Genomic DNA, 15,645 nt, shown 5'->3' with positions numbered 1-15,645 from the left:
TACAAAAATCAGAACAAACACAAAATAATTTTCTAGTTACCAAAACCAGAAAATAAATTAAAACACAAAATAATTTTATTTTCTTTATTACTAAAACTAGAAAATAATATAATTTTATTTTCCTTGTTACTAAAACTAGAAAAATAAAATACCAAAATAATTTTCTGTAACACCAAATAATATTCTGTAATTGTTAATGACACCAGTATATTACTACTAGTTGTCAAAGAAAAGAGACATTATATTACTACTATCTGTCAAATAGCATAAATCACTATTTCTTTTTCCAACCAGAATATTAGTTTGAAAACACAGAAAATTAAATACAATGAAGATACCAAAAAACGGATCTGTCTTAAGATTGTTGGACAATCTTCACTGTATTTAAAAAGATTAAATTCTGTTGTGTACAAAACAACAACAAGAATAAAAGAAATAGAGAAAATGAGAGAATTTGTTTGATTACAAAAATCAAACTCGAAATAAAAATAAATAAATAAAACCACAGATTTTATTTTGTTACAAAAACAAAAATAAAATATGATTAAATAAACATAATAAAAAACAGAATAAAATTAAACAACTTACTTGGTTAATTTATTTGAATAACTTTTCTGATCAAGTCCAGTGTTTAACACTGTGTCCTTAAGACAGATTCGTCCTCTCCACGGTGCTTTCAGAATTTGGACGTCTATCTCCCAAGATGAAATGATCTTACCACAAACAATAGCAGTACTACAAATTGTTTGCCTTACGAACACACTAAGTGTTTACACTCTTTCTTTCGGAAATAAAATGCAGCAAGATGAAGAATATAATTTGCAGAGGATGGAGTACGAAAAATTTGAGTAAAATCCAAATGGGAGGCTAGTCTATTTATAGATGTAAAGATGGCTTTTGGTTTTGAATTGAACAGGTATGAAACCTGTTAGATTCAAATTTAAACAGATTTGAATCTGTTTATTCAAACAGATAGAAACGGGAAGGGCTCTGTTTGGATGAGTAATAAATCCAAAACAGTTTAATTCTGTTTGAAAACGGGAAGGGCTCTGTTTGGATGAACAATAAATCCAAACCAGTTTAATTTGAATTCTGGATTTTATTTTAATAAAAAATAAAATTAAATTCAAATGTTTTTGGCCCAAAAAGATTAGAAGCCCAACCCAACCACGCACCCGCGCCCAAGCCCAGCCCGCCCGACCGGACGGACGGCGGTGGCGGCGCGCGCGCGTGTGGTGATTTTTGGGTCCAATGGGTCTAGCCCATTTTGCCCATAACCTCTCCCTCTAAAACACTTGGGTACCCCTTGGCGCACACCCCAAGTATCTCACCCTAAGCCTTATAAACCCTTTCAAAACTTCCCACCAAATCAATGTGGGACAAGCTAATTTACAACTTTAAGGAATTTCCACCATAACTCCATTTCCATGGAGCACACTTTGGCTTCAATTTCCCATTCACTCGGTAATGGTTTTGAGCAACCAAATATACCACGTGAATCACAACGCGGCATAGAACGCGTTACCACTTTGACCCGAGTAAATCGATGCTCGGGGCCCACCTAAAAAATAGACCAAACTTGAGAAAAAATTCTGGTTTTACCCAGAATTTTTCCACCATTTCCAACAGGTCGTGGCCCCAGAGTCAATCCACCACGTATTAGAAGGTACTTCAGCAAGATTTGATTCATAACAAACAAAAGAAAATTTCTTACCTTTCTTTTCGAACCAAGCCTTTCGCTTGCTGTAGTCTTTCTTCACATGTCCCTTCTTGCCACAAAAGTAGCACTTGACAGTGAAACCATTCTTAGCCTGATTTTTTTCCCCAGGTTCATTCTTTTTCTTTGGTGGATTTTTCTTTGATTTTACAAACTTACCCTTCTTTTTCTTTATAGCTCCATGAGTTACAGCCAATGCAGTTTGACGTCCTTCCTCCCTCAACCTCACTTCCTCCTGAACACACATATTAGTCAGCTCATTCAAATTCCACTTATCTTTATTGGTGTTATAGTGAATTTTGAATGCGCTGTATTGTGATGGAAGTGAGTTGAAAATAAACTGCACGAGGAAAGTTTCATCAACTTGCATTCCTAAAGTTTTAAGCTTTGCAGCTTTGTTAGCCATATTGAGGATGTGATCCTGAACTCCTCGGTTGCCATCATATTTCATTGTTGTCAATTCAGCCATAATAGTGCCAGCAAGTGACTTGTCAGCAGATCTAAATCGATCTTTAACAGCTTTTAAGTATTCTAATGCATTAACAGTTTGAGGTAAGGAGGTCTTGATGTTATTTGCAATGGTCATCTTCATGAACATCAAACTGAGTCTATTGGATTTTTTCCAGTATTCAAAAAGGGCAACTTGTTCTGCAGTACTATATTCATTAATGTCTGCAGGTTTATGTTCAAGCAATGCCATATCGAGGTCCAACACACCCAGTGTAAACTGAACATGTTCATACCATTCCGAAAAATTCGAGCCAGTAAGTAGAGGGACGCCCGATGCAAGAGAGTGCAATGAGGTGGGAACTTTTACTGAAATAAGATAGAACAATATACATATTAAAGCTTTGAGAATTATGATGAACTATTGATATCACATAAGTTTTTCCTTTGGGCAAAACTTAGGTATATCTATTGTCCATTCGTCAAGAATCACTTATGTAGGTCTAAAGTAATTTATGCAATTTTTCAGCTAGTCATGTTACCTTTGGGTATTCAATTCTAATCTTTCAAATTACATAAGTTACATTATCCTACCTAGTTCATAATTATTTGAAAGTGACTCTCCTTTGGGCTAGTCTCAATCTCCTAATTATAACTGCAATTGAGAATATTATCGACCTTAATGTTACCCTTTTTTAACAATTCTTTTATGTAGTTCTATATTCTTAAGTTTTACAAATCTAGGCCACTTTGGCAGCTACTAAATTAGTAAACCCTATGAATACGGAACTAACCAACAATATTTTCTATTCATTAATTTTGAGTTATTTAATTATCATTAATTCAATCACAATTTTAATGAGATCACTATTTTTATGATTTCTAAAATCTCTTTTATGTGATTGCTATTACCAATATAATAATAATAACTCTGGATGAACAGGAATATTTATATATGTATTATAACAATCATGAATATCTAAAATAATGGTTAATAAGAATTACACCTAATATGAATTAACCACTTTAATATTTAATATTTAATATTTAATGTCATAAATTATATCATGATATCAATTTTAAATCATGAAAATATATAAATATTTAAAAATAATAGACAATAAGTGTGCATAATTTAAACAAAGCAAAAACATAATCCTCTAATGTGATACAATTAAATAAATATATTTATTTAATAGTCCGAACGATTCAGCAAAATTCTAAAATTGCTTTTAATCTATGCACTTTATCATAACGGCAAGCAATACACTCAATTCAATAACATATTATGATGATTATAAAAATTATTATCACTAAAATTGATAATAAATCAAAACATGCATATGAACAGCATATAGAATTACATAAAAGTTTGCACCGAACATATCACAAAACAAAGTGAGTGAGGGAGTCCATGATGTGCATACTTAGTTACGATTTAGAAATCAGGAATGAAATCTTCTTTCACACAACCTTTGACTTTTAACAACACAAAAAGAGTTTCTTTGATGCATAATGAATATGAAAGAGATTAGATGTACCATTCAGACACTGCCTAATAAATATGGTATGCAGCTTACAAGGTTGAACATACAGCGTATATTCAAGATAACCAACACATGCCGAGAGTTCAAACCTTATGAACAAAAAATATGTTGTTATGAATAATTATAATTATAATATAATAACAATATTTATAAATATATTATTATTCCAAGGTGTATTGATTCACAAACTAAAGCTCTGATACCACATGTAAGATTTAATAATACATGTAACCATAATAATAATACGGAATTAAATCTTTACATGATCTTGAATTCAATACAACTCAAGAATAAAACGAATATACCTTTGTCAGCCATTGAATTAGAGAAGTTGAGAAAATATCCCTTAGAGTTGAACCTTTAATTTTGGCTCACCTTCTTCTCTCTGTCTCTCTTAATTAGGATGACTATAAAACTTAAAGTGATGGAAAAATACTCATGATATGAAAGGGGAGTCACCCATCCTTATATAGAGGAGAGAAGAGGGCCAGATAAACTCTATCAGAAGAATTCCTAATCCATCAAGGTTTTCTTCTTATCTTAGAAGAGTGATTATATTAAAATTCTATTTACTGAACTTGATCTCAAAATATTGGCTTTATCTATTTGTGGAGTCTAAATAAATTAAAACATGTAGAAAATATGTAAGCTATTGGGCCACACTAAAAAAATAAATCCAACATGCTGACCTATTTTGAGACACAATCAATTGAATTGCTGGTAATAGTTTATGCTGTATTTACAGAAAACAACTAACTTTAGAATTTAGAGGGAAAAAATATTTGTGCACTTCGTTATATGGTTAATTTAAAGACTAGTAAATAACTAAATAAAAATAAATAAAATTTTCAAGACCCCCATATTTTTCCACGATTTTTTAACACACACATTAAAAAAAAAAAAAATACCACATCATTTTTGAAATTTTACATTTTGACCGTTAAATTATAATAATGTCTTATTAATGTCCAAAGTGTGATATTTATATTTGAGTCTTACGTCGTGTTTGATTGGGATATTTAAGAAAGAATTTAGAAAGAGAAGCAGAAAAGATAAGTGAAATAAGAATAAAATATATCTATATTTTACTTAATTTCACACATCTTTTTTCTTTCGATTTTCAAATCTCTCTCCAAATTTTCCAACTAAACACAGCATTAAAGTTGTTTTGGCAAATTTGAAAAGTAGTTAAAAAGTCAAAAAGAAAATTTCAAATTCTCATCAATAGGTCATAATAATTAAATTTAATTCTCAATAATTTTATTTAGACTTATTTTTAATAGAATTTGATGAGAATTAAATTTGATTATTATGACATATTGACAATTTACTTTTAAAAAATAACAAAGTCAACCATATTTTTGGTGATGAATACTAAAATATCAACCTCGTTAGTGGAACATCACGTTTTAGGAAGGGGGTTGATAAAATTAGCCTACACAACGTGCTCACTACTAATCATGGTACAGCCCATTTAGACACACACAATTCTAATCACTTCATAATAATGCTCTACCTTTTTGTTTTGTTTGGTAGCCAACAAAGTTCATTTCCATATCATTCATTCATTCACTCTTTGTTTGTTTTTTTGTTTGTTTATTTCTTTCTTTTTTACTTTTACCCGTCTTCTAGAGCCAGACAATTCATGTATTATCTAGGTGGGACATTATCCAATCAATAGTTCGCTATTTTAGTAAATTATTTATATAAATAATTTATCAAAAATTTTTGGGCAGATTACATATACCCCTCGAGGTTTGGCTAAATTACAGATACCCTTGAGGTTTCGAAAATTACATCCCGCCCCCTGAAGTTTGTATTTTCATAACAATTTGCCCCCTGAGGTTTATATTTCATAACAAATTACCCCCTAATTTCTTATGCAAATATAGCATTCAGGGGGGAATTCGTAATTTCTCAAACCTCAGGGGTATCTGTAATTTAGCCAAACCTCGAGGGGTATATGTAATTTGCCCAAAATTTTTATAAAATGAACCATTTGAATTTTCAAAATAAGTCAAGTAAGTCCACATTGTTGCAATTGGATCTCTCCAATCCAATCCAATTAAAGATAGGAGAGAAACCTCTTACAATATTATACATTTATATAATGATGTTTATGTTTTATTCATATAAGTTATACAATTATAGTAATGAAAATCAAATACAAACTTTACATAGAAATTTTCAAAGTGAGAGAATAAATCTTAATTCATAAATTTGAAAATAAAATTTATGGAGAGATACAATATTTAATATTTATGTAAACTAATATTCATGATGATGTTAACCACCTTTAGACATTTTGTAATATAGATGAATGGCATATAGCAATCTGATAATATGTATTAGGAACAATTCATAAAATGTAAGTTTTTTCTTTTCTTTTAAGAGTGCCCATCATTTGAAGGTTTCATCTGAAACTCTCTGCCTATTTTAAGACAACTAAACCTTCACATCCAATTACCCTTCCCCTGAAGTTTTGACCTTTTCAGCTCTCTCTCTCTCTCTCTCTCTCTCTCTCTCTCTCTCTCTCTCGCAAACCAAAATTTTCTGTTATTTTCATCTAGATAGAAAGAAAAGAACATTATCATTCTCATTAGATCAATGGAAAATGCAGAATTGAATAAAGGGGAGTCAGTTAGGTGGATTCTGGAGAGCATTGAGATTGATAAAATGGTGGATGTGCCGATTGAAGAAGATAAACAGCCAAGCACCATGTCAGGAAATCCGAATGAAAAATCTCCCAAGACGAGTGCAACCAATCTTAGAAAGAGGAATGGAGTACAAGGCGGTTTCATCCCCAAGATGGCAAGGATGACATCGGGGGCTGCAAGAGGGCTTCAAAGCCTGCGGTTCCTCGATAGGACAACCACAGGGAAAGAAGGGGATGTGTGGAGGTCTGTTGAGAAACGCTTCAATAACCTTGCAGTTGATGAGAAGCTCTTTAGAGACAAATTTGGACCTTGCGTCGGTATGTCATGCAATTTTTATTTTTCATCAATGTGCCTTTTCTTGATCTTTTGAATATTTGAAGGGAAATTTTAGAACTTTTTCTTTTCGTGTTGTTTTGTTTGAAAGGGATGGGTGATAGCAAGGAATTCGCGGGGGAGTTGTTTGATACATTGGCGAGGCGTAGGAAGATCAATGGAGCAAATGGGGTAACTCTAGGAGAATTGAAAGGGTTTTGGGAAGACATATCAAATCATGACCTGGATGCGCGACTTCAGATATTCTTCGACATGTAAGGAACTCTCTCTTTCTCTCTTTGATAGGCGGAAGTTAGTTCTTAATTTTTAAATTAGTACCAACCTTTTTCATTCTCTCTATTTCTCTTTCCATTCTCTCTTTCTCTATCAAACGAACTAATGCTAGCAAAACTAAGTGAAATATGGTAATTTTGTAGGTGTGACAAGAATGGTGATGGGCAACTATCTGAGGAGGAGGTTAGAGAGGTAAGTTAACTAACCTTGTAAATCCTCATCTTTCATGTTTTTCATCATCTTTGGATATTTAAAAGTGTAACTCTGCGTAACTTATTATTGAAAAGGTAATAGTGATGAGTGCCTCTGCAAATAAATTGTCAAATCTTAAGCAACACGCCTCGACTTATGCAGCTTTAATCATGGAGGAGCTTGATCCGGACAACTTAGGATATATTGAGGTGAGTTCATAGTCAATGCTCTTCTTCATCATCTTTTTTGAAATATGTTTTTAATTTCTGTTTTTTGATTATCTACTTTTAGGTAGAGAAAAATTGTATCAAACATGTCCAGTATCCTTAACACTTATTTTCTTTCTATTATTTTGTCACTTTTTCCCCCCATTTTGAATAGATGTGGCAACTTGAAACTCTACTAAGAGGAATGGTGAATTCTGAGGAAAGCAACACCAAAGTAGCCAAGAATACATGTACACTGGCAAAAACCATGATTCCCAAACAATATAGAACCCCAGTTAGCAAATTCCTATCTAAAGCCAAGGAAAAGATCCATGAGAATTGGAAGAAAGTAATGGTTCTCACATGGTGGTTAACTATAAACTTAATCCTCTTTGGTTGGAAGTTTTACCAATATAAACAAAGAGGGGCTTTCCAAGTCATGGGTTATTGTGTATGTTTCGCCAAAGGTGCTGCGGAGACTCTCAAATTCAACATGGCTCTCATTCTCTTTCCCGTATGTAGAAGAACTCTCACGAAGCTCAGAGAAACATTTCTAGGTTCATTAGTCCCTTTCGACGACAACATAAACTTCCACAAGATAATTGCTCTTGCAATCGCGATAGGGACTTCCATTCACACGCTAATGCACGTGACATGCGATTTCCCAAGACTAATATCTTGCCCGCATGATAAATTCATTGCAATTCTTGGACTGGGTTTCAATTACAAGCAGCCCAGTTACGCAGATCTTGTTCAAAGTATTCCAGGTGTAACAGGCATTTTGATGATCGTTCTAATGGCTTTCACTTTTACGCTAGCGACACATTCGTTTAGGAGGAATGTCATCAAATTGCCATGGCCTTTTCACCATTTAGCAGGGTTTAATTCTTTCTGGTATGCACATCATTTGCTGGTGATTGTGTATGCCCTCTTGATCATCCATGGGTACTACCTATTTCTCACTAGCGAGTGGTACAAGAAGACGGTATGTATGTCTGCTTAGAATATAAGAAATCCCAACCCTTCACATAAAGTTTCCCACAATGATTTCTTGAAATTTTTCCCAAATTTTGACCACCAATTCCAAATTCTGACATTTATATGATTTAAACTCTACAAAATCAAACTGTGGTGGGATGACAATTATTTTGCTATGCAGACATGGATGTATGTCATGTTCCCAATAATTCTCTATGCAAGTGAGAGAATTCTTACATCAGTTCATGAACACAATTATCGCGTCAACATCATCAAGGTTCGTATGTTTCATCAATAAAGATTTCTTTTGCCGTTCAAAAAAATAAAAAACATCATCAAGGTTCTTATTTTTTGATTTTTGTTATTTTTGCCTATAAAATTGTAGAAATAACTCAAACTCTGCATATATACTATGAACAATGCAGGCTATAGTGTACACAGGAAATGTTCTAGCCCTATACATGAGCAAACCTTCAGGATTCAAATACAAAAGTGGAATGTACGTCTTTGTTAAGTGTCCAGACATAGCAAGTTTCGAATGGTAATTTTTTATTTATTTTTAATTATGGTAAATGATCAAAATATTATTGTATACGGCCTAAAACTACAATAAAAATTATTACAGGCATCCTTTCTCGATCACATCTGCACCAGGAGATGACTACTTAAGCGTCCACATTCGAGCTTTGGGGGATTGGACTGGAGAGCTTAAAAACCGATTTGCACAGGTGATTTTCATTTATTATTTTTACAATGCCTTTGAACACAATACGTTGTTTGGTTTGTTTTTTGAGTTCTTGTTTTTGCATATTTTTTGTCTTTAGTAAATTTATTTCATATATTAGTCAATTTTATTTATTTTTTTCAGTTTTTAAATGCACCAAATTTGAATGCATAAAAGTATAAATATATGTGAAGAAATTTGAAGGAAAAAAAAATCATGAAAAACAAACACAAAAAATTGCTGGCCTTTTTTTTTTCTTTTTTCTTTTTGTCTTTAGAATTGATTTATTTATTATTATTTTTCTTACTTTTTAAATTAATCTAGATTAAGTTCATCTTTAAAAAAATAACTGAAAATTACTAAAAAATAAAAAACAAAAAACAAAACAAAGCAAACAGTCAAAAATAATTTTTTTAAATCAAACCAAACATATTTGAGCTCATTTTTTTGAAAGGATTTGAATTCGACTATGTAGCTAGCATGACATTGAGGATCATGAATCATGATGAAGCTAACATAAAATGAAATTCATGAATGCAAGATTCAATTCATATTTTTCCAGAACCATAATCATTTCTAAAAAAATCCTTTTTTTTTTTCCTTTTTGAAATATTTTCTACTCCCTTTTCTATCTTGAATTCTGAAGCATAAAAATGCAGGTTTGTCAACCTTCTCCACAACCAAGAAGGGGAAGTCTGGTTAGAATGGAAACTAAGGCAGTTTCAGACTACGACCATTTGCAACCAGCACCGAGGTGATTTTGCATTGTATTATTGCAGAGATGTCCGTTAGGCAAAAAAAAAAAAAAAAAAAATTATTCCAATTTTTTTACTTTAAAAAAAATTCTCAAAAAATAAAATCACTAAGGATAAAATAATAAAAGACAAAACAGTAAACTTAATTTTTTTTTTTAAAGTGAAGTTCTTTTAAGAAATTTATTTTTTAACTTTTTACGTTCATCTTGTCTAATAAAATTTTTAAAATTCATTAAAAACAAGAAAAAAAATTGTAAAAAAAAAAAAAAAAAAAAAACTCAGGCTTAGCATCATGTCTAATAGCTCTGGTTTGGTGAGGCAGCTTTCCAAGGATTGTGATAAAAGGACCTTATGGAGCACCAGCTCAGAACTACAGGAAGTATGACATCCTTTTACTCATTGGCTTAGGAATTGGAGCCACCCCAATGATCAGCATTCTTAAAGATCTTTTAAACCACATCAAGCCAAGTGATTCTCCAATGGTGAGTTAAGAAGCAATTGATCTAAGCCTTTTTATATGTAGCTCTTTTTTTCTTTTTTTTATCAACATTCTTTGATCAGTTTCTGTCTACAACTTGTAAAATAGAAATAGTTGAAATAAATTAATTATTAAAAGGAATGAATATTTTAATTTTTTTATTAGTAACTTAAATTAGTGGGATTTGAAACTAATGCAGGTCATGGAAGATGGACAATTGTTTGATGGGGATAAGAAAGGTCCAGAAAGAGCCTATTTCTATTGGGTGACGAGGGAACAGGGCTCCTTTGATTGGTTCAAAGGTGTCATGGATGATATTGCAGAGTATGACCACAATGTGGGTTTCATCCTAACATCAACACAACTCAACTTAATTCACTCTTTTTTTTTTATTATTATTATTATTTTATTTTTTTATTTTATTCCCTTCCCATTCATACTAAGATAATTAAATCAAATTGATTGATTGGTATTTTTTTTGTCATTGTTTAAATATTGCAGCATATGATAGAAATGCACAACTACTTGACTAGTGTGTATGAAGAAGGAGATGCTCGATCTGCACTTATTGCCATGGTTCAATCTTTGCAGCATGCTAAGAATGGTGTCGATGTCGTCTCTGAGAGTCGGGTATTCACTAACGCCACACAATCCAGTAAATTGTTCAATTGTATGAAAAATTTTAAGAATACAAAAACTAATCATGAGTGGGGATGGTAATGGATAACCTATCCTGTAGGTATCCATGGAGACCCAATTCAAATACATGGGTTTTTTTTTTTTTTCTTATCTCTCGCGTAGGGTAAGTGATATTCTTAAAATCTCTACAGGGGATGGGTCGGGGATGGATACCCACTAATTTTCCCACTTTTTTTTTTTTTTTTTTCACAACCAAAGCTAAATATATATTTAATCTTTTTTCTTTTCGTTTTTTTTTTAAATTTTGTTTTTTTGAAGGTTCACAACCATTTTTTTTTAAATTCACAACCAAAACTAAATATACATTCAATATATATATATTTTTTTTTAAATTTTGTTTTTTTTAGATTCACAACCAATTTTTTTTTAAAATTTTTTTTTAAGATTTACAACCAAAACTAAATATACATTCAATCTTATTTTATTTTACTTAGCTCAACAACAAAATCAAATACACATTAATTAACATTGTCACATTATTTTATGTATATCTAGAATTTTTTAAATTTATTTAGAAAAATTCTATTCCTACAAAAAAATTCAATCTTCTTTTTAAATTTTTTTTAATTTTATGTATCTCCTTCTCCTTTCTATTAATTGATCTTCAATAATCTGAAAGTGAGTTATTGCTCTCATTTCCATCTTCTTCTTCTTCTTTTTATTTTTTTAAAATTTTTTATTTGCATTTATAGAGTAAATTTTCTTGTTTCAATATCTCCTACAATTATTTTATTAGATTTTTCTCTGATTTGATGATAACCTTAGATTAAATTTTTCAATTTTCATCTTAACTAGCGATCACCTTAATTGAAATTTTGTACATTTTTGTCTTCAATTTTCATGTTTTGGTTATGATTAATAGCGCATTTTTGATCGATAGTCACAATCTTGTCTCCGCTAGATTGTCGTCATCGCAAATCGCTGTTGCTGCAGTGAGAGGATGAGAGAGAGTGAGAATTAGAATTCTAATTGTCAACAGAGTAGTGAAAACATACGGATAAATTATTTTTCGATGTTCCTAAAAATATATATATATATATATAGGGAAATTAATGGGTACCCATCCTCGACCCATCCCCGATTAAGATTTAAAGAACATCACTTACTCTACCCGACGGACAAGAAAAAATGGGAAACCCAAGTATTTGGGTTGGATCTCCATGGATACCCACATGGTAGGTTATCCATTGCCATCTCTACTCTGTTGACAATTAGAGTTCCAATTCTCACTCTCTCTTATCTTCTCACTACAGCAACGGCGATTTGCGATGACGACAATTTAGAGGTGACAAGATTGTGACTATCGATAAAAAACGCACAATTAATCATAACCAAAACATGGAAATTGAAGACAAAAATGTACAAAATTTCAATTAAGGTGATCACTAGTTAAGATGAAAATTGAAAAATTTAATCTAAGGTTACCATCAAATCAGAGAGAAATCCAATAAAACAATTGCAGGAGATATTGAAACAAGAAAATTCATTCTATAAATGCAAATAAAAATTTAAAAAAATAATAATAATAATAATAAGAAGAAGATGGAAACGAGAGCAATAACTCACCATCAGATTATCGAAGATCAATTAATAGAGAGGAGAATGAGATACATAAAATTTAAAAAATTTAAAAAAATTAAAAAAGAAGATGGAATTTTTTTGTAGGAATAAAATTTTTCTAAATAAATTTTAAAAATTCTAGATATACATAAAATTTGTCAAGAATAATGTGACAATGTTAATTAATGTGCATTTGATTTTGTTGTTGAGCCAATTAAAATAAAATAAGATTGAATGTATATTTAACTTTGGTTGTGAATCTTTAAAAAAAAAAATGGTTGTGAACCTTAAAAAAAAAAAAAAAGATTGAATATATATTTAGCTTTGGTTGTGAATTTTAAAAAAAAATAAAAAAAAAAGAAGAAGAAGTTGTGAACCTTAAAAAAAAAAAAAAAGAAGGAAAAAAAAAGGATCAAGTTGCGTTGGGGAATATCCAAACCCATTAGGAGATGGGGAGGGTAGTACCCATGGGGAATGGAGAATGGAGAATGGGAAAAAATAATTATAAGGGAATAGGGATGGAGAATTAATATCCACCCTATTAACCCCCATTGTCATCCCTAATCATGAGATACAATTCTCATATATGAAGTGGGTTCTACACTTTTGTCAGAAAGTTATGTCTAAGAGTGGTGATTCATCCCACTAATTTTTGGACCACTAATAGCTCTAATGAGCTTAAAAAAAAAAAAAAAACTCAAGCCAAAACATCATATCACTTTGGTGGGGGCCACTGTACCACATCATTAGTAATGCTCTAGAGCTCCCAATTTAGTGCTCTAAAACATTATTCTATGTCTAATTTTGTGATTGGTGTAAATGTTGGAACACATAATAGAAAGTTGGTATTCACTAATGCTACACAAGCTGCTAAATCATTCTATTGTATAAAAACTCTAAGAAAATATAAATTTATCACAAAATTAGACACAAATCTCTCATATGAGATGGTCCCATGCTTTTATCAGAGAGTTGTGTTAATTGGTTTAAATTATTACAACATGCACTAGAAAGTAGGGTATTCACTAATGTTGCACATTCCACTAAATCATCCAATTGTAGAAAAAAAGTTTATGAATAGAAATAGAGAATTAGAAACAACTCTTTTTATATGAGGTGAATCCACACACTTTTAACAAAATTATCCAATTATATGATTAATTTTTGTACAAATTAAATTTAAAAAAAAATTAGGATAAATTATTCAAATAGTCTCAGTAGTTTATACGATCTATCAATTTGGTCCCTGTAGTTTCAATTTACTCGATTTTGTCCTTTAATTTAACAGATTGTGTTATTTTAATTCAATAAATAACAGTTGTTAAATTAATTTAACGAAAGGTCAAATAATGTGTCAAATTGGGCATGTACTTTACACGATGTGTCAATTTGATCCCTGTAGTTTCAATTTTCTCGATTTTGACAGGAATTAAATTGATATATTGTGAAAAACACAGGAACCAAATTAACACATTATTTGACTTTCCGTTAAATTAACTTAACAACCGTTATTTATTGGACTAAAATGACACAATCCGTTAAATTAAGGGACAAAATCGAACAAATTAAAATTACATGGATTAAATTAACACATCATGTAAAGTACAAAGATTATTTACATAATTTTTCCAAAAATTTAATGTAGTCATTATTTTAGTGTATATTCTAACACGTTGCTCAACAGATAAGAACACATTTTGCAAGACCCAACTGGAAAAAAGTGTTCACTGATTTGGCAAACACGCACAAATCTTCTCGAATCGGTGAGCAATTTAAAGGGTATATTCATTTTGAATTCATGCACTTTATATCGAATCTCTTTTTATTTTGATATTTTTTAATTGTATTAGTGCATCTTTGCATTTTTAATCAGATTACAATGTGTCTTTTTTGTTAGTTTAGTGTTATATTGACTAACGAAAATTGTCACATGACTCTTCCATAAAATATTTTTGAATAAAATTGTAGTATTCTTCCTTTTTATACTAATTAAATATTTTTTTCACAGTATTTTCTAATCACCACTACTTATCACTCCTTGTCTGATATGTTTACAATACAAAGACAAAAAAAAAATGCAAAAAAATACATAAGAAATAAAAAAAAAAATGTTTATAACCATGTGATAATCACGTGACACTTTTCTATTAGTCAATTTATCTCATTATAACTTGGTCAAAAAGTATAAGAGATTAACTGTTACAATTAAAAAATAAGATATTAAAGTGAGGTGTAATATAAAGTGTAATGATACAATGTGTAATTTACCTATAGTCTAGATATCTGATTTGATTAATGATCGCATGGTGTGTTGCAGGTGTTTTTTATTGTGGAAGCCCTATGCTTACAAAACCGCTAAAGAAGCTTTGTCAGGAATTTAGCCTAAACTCATCCACTCGCTTCCATTTCCACAAAGAAAATTTTTAAACTATATTTGGATTTAGAACTCAAGTAAAAATTTATAGAGGAAAGAGAAAAGACGAGGAGAATGGAGAAAATACATGCATCACATTTTCTTTTCCCTACATGAATTCTAAATCCAAACATAGCTTTTATAGTGTAGAAACTTTTGTACGTGTAACAAAATTTGTAGATAACAAGAAAATATTACTTCCTCTTGTTAGTGATTTGTATAGAAGGGTGAGAAAAGATTAGAGAAAAGGCAATTTTAGATTAGAAGTTTCTTTTGATAGTGTTTAACCTTGCAAATGTATTTATCAGTTTTAAGCTTGTACACAACTACTTTAAGCTTGTCCTTTGAAGCTCGTAGACCCAATAATATTTTGTTTAATTTTTTGTTTTTGTTTTTTTTTGAGATATTTTGTTTATATTGACAGCATGAGAACACTTGATATACATGACACTTTCACAAGTTCACGCAACAAAACACCCCAAAATAAGTATATATGTTCGAATTGAACAACTCGTAAACTATGCATTATAAGCAAAAGATTTTAGGGTGAACTATTAATAGTTAGATTTAATTTTCATCAAATTTTATTAAAAATAAATCTTAATAAAATCGTCGTTAAAAATTAATTTTTATGATAATTTTTACACGCCACTAAAAATTGATAAT

The 15,645-nt window shown here is 30.8% G+C and overlaps 1 protein-coding gene across 1 annotated transcript; it reads left to right on the top strand.

The window, feature by feature from the left end:
• The first annotated feature begins 6,309 nt into the window (after positions 1 to 6,309).
• LOC114312201 (putative respiratory burst oxidase homolog protein H) lies at positions 6,310 to 15,135 on the top strand. The gene is given in 14 exon segments (XM_082917631.1): positions 6,310 to 6,685; positions 6,793 to 6,955; positions 7,118 to 7,166; positions 7,262 to 7,375; positions 7,548 to 8,357; positions 8,532 to 8,627; positions 8,776 to 8,891; positions 8,976 to 9,078; positions 9,734 to 9,828; positions 10,152 to 10,348; positions 10,547 to 10,644; positions 10,809 to 10,937; positions 14,251 to 14,329; positions 14,884 to 15,135. Coding segments are annotated over 14 exon segments (2,526 nt in total). The 5' UTR covers positions 6,310 to 6,318; the 3' UTR covers positions 14,994 to 15,135.
• The last annotated feature ends 510 nt before the right edge of the window (positions 15,136 to 15,645 follow it).

Source organism: Camellia sinensis, chromosome 3 (assembly GCF_055761805.1).
Source record: "Camellia sinensis isolate YWXY chromosome 3, ASM5576180v1, whole genome shotgun sequence".
NCBI classification, from domain to species: Eukaryota; Viridiplantae; Streptophyta; class Magnoliopsida; order Ericales; family Theaceae; genus Camellia; species Camellia sinensis.
Note: the sequence above shows the minus strand (reverse complement) of the source record. Positions and strands in the feature narration are given on the sequence as shown.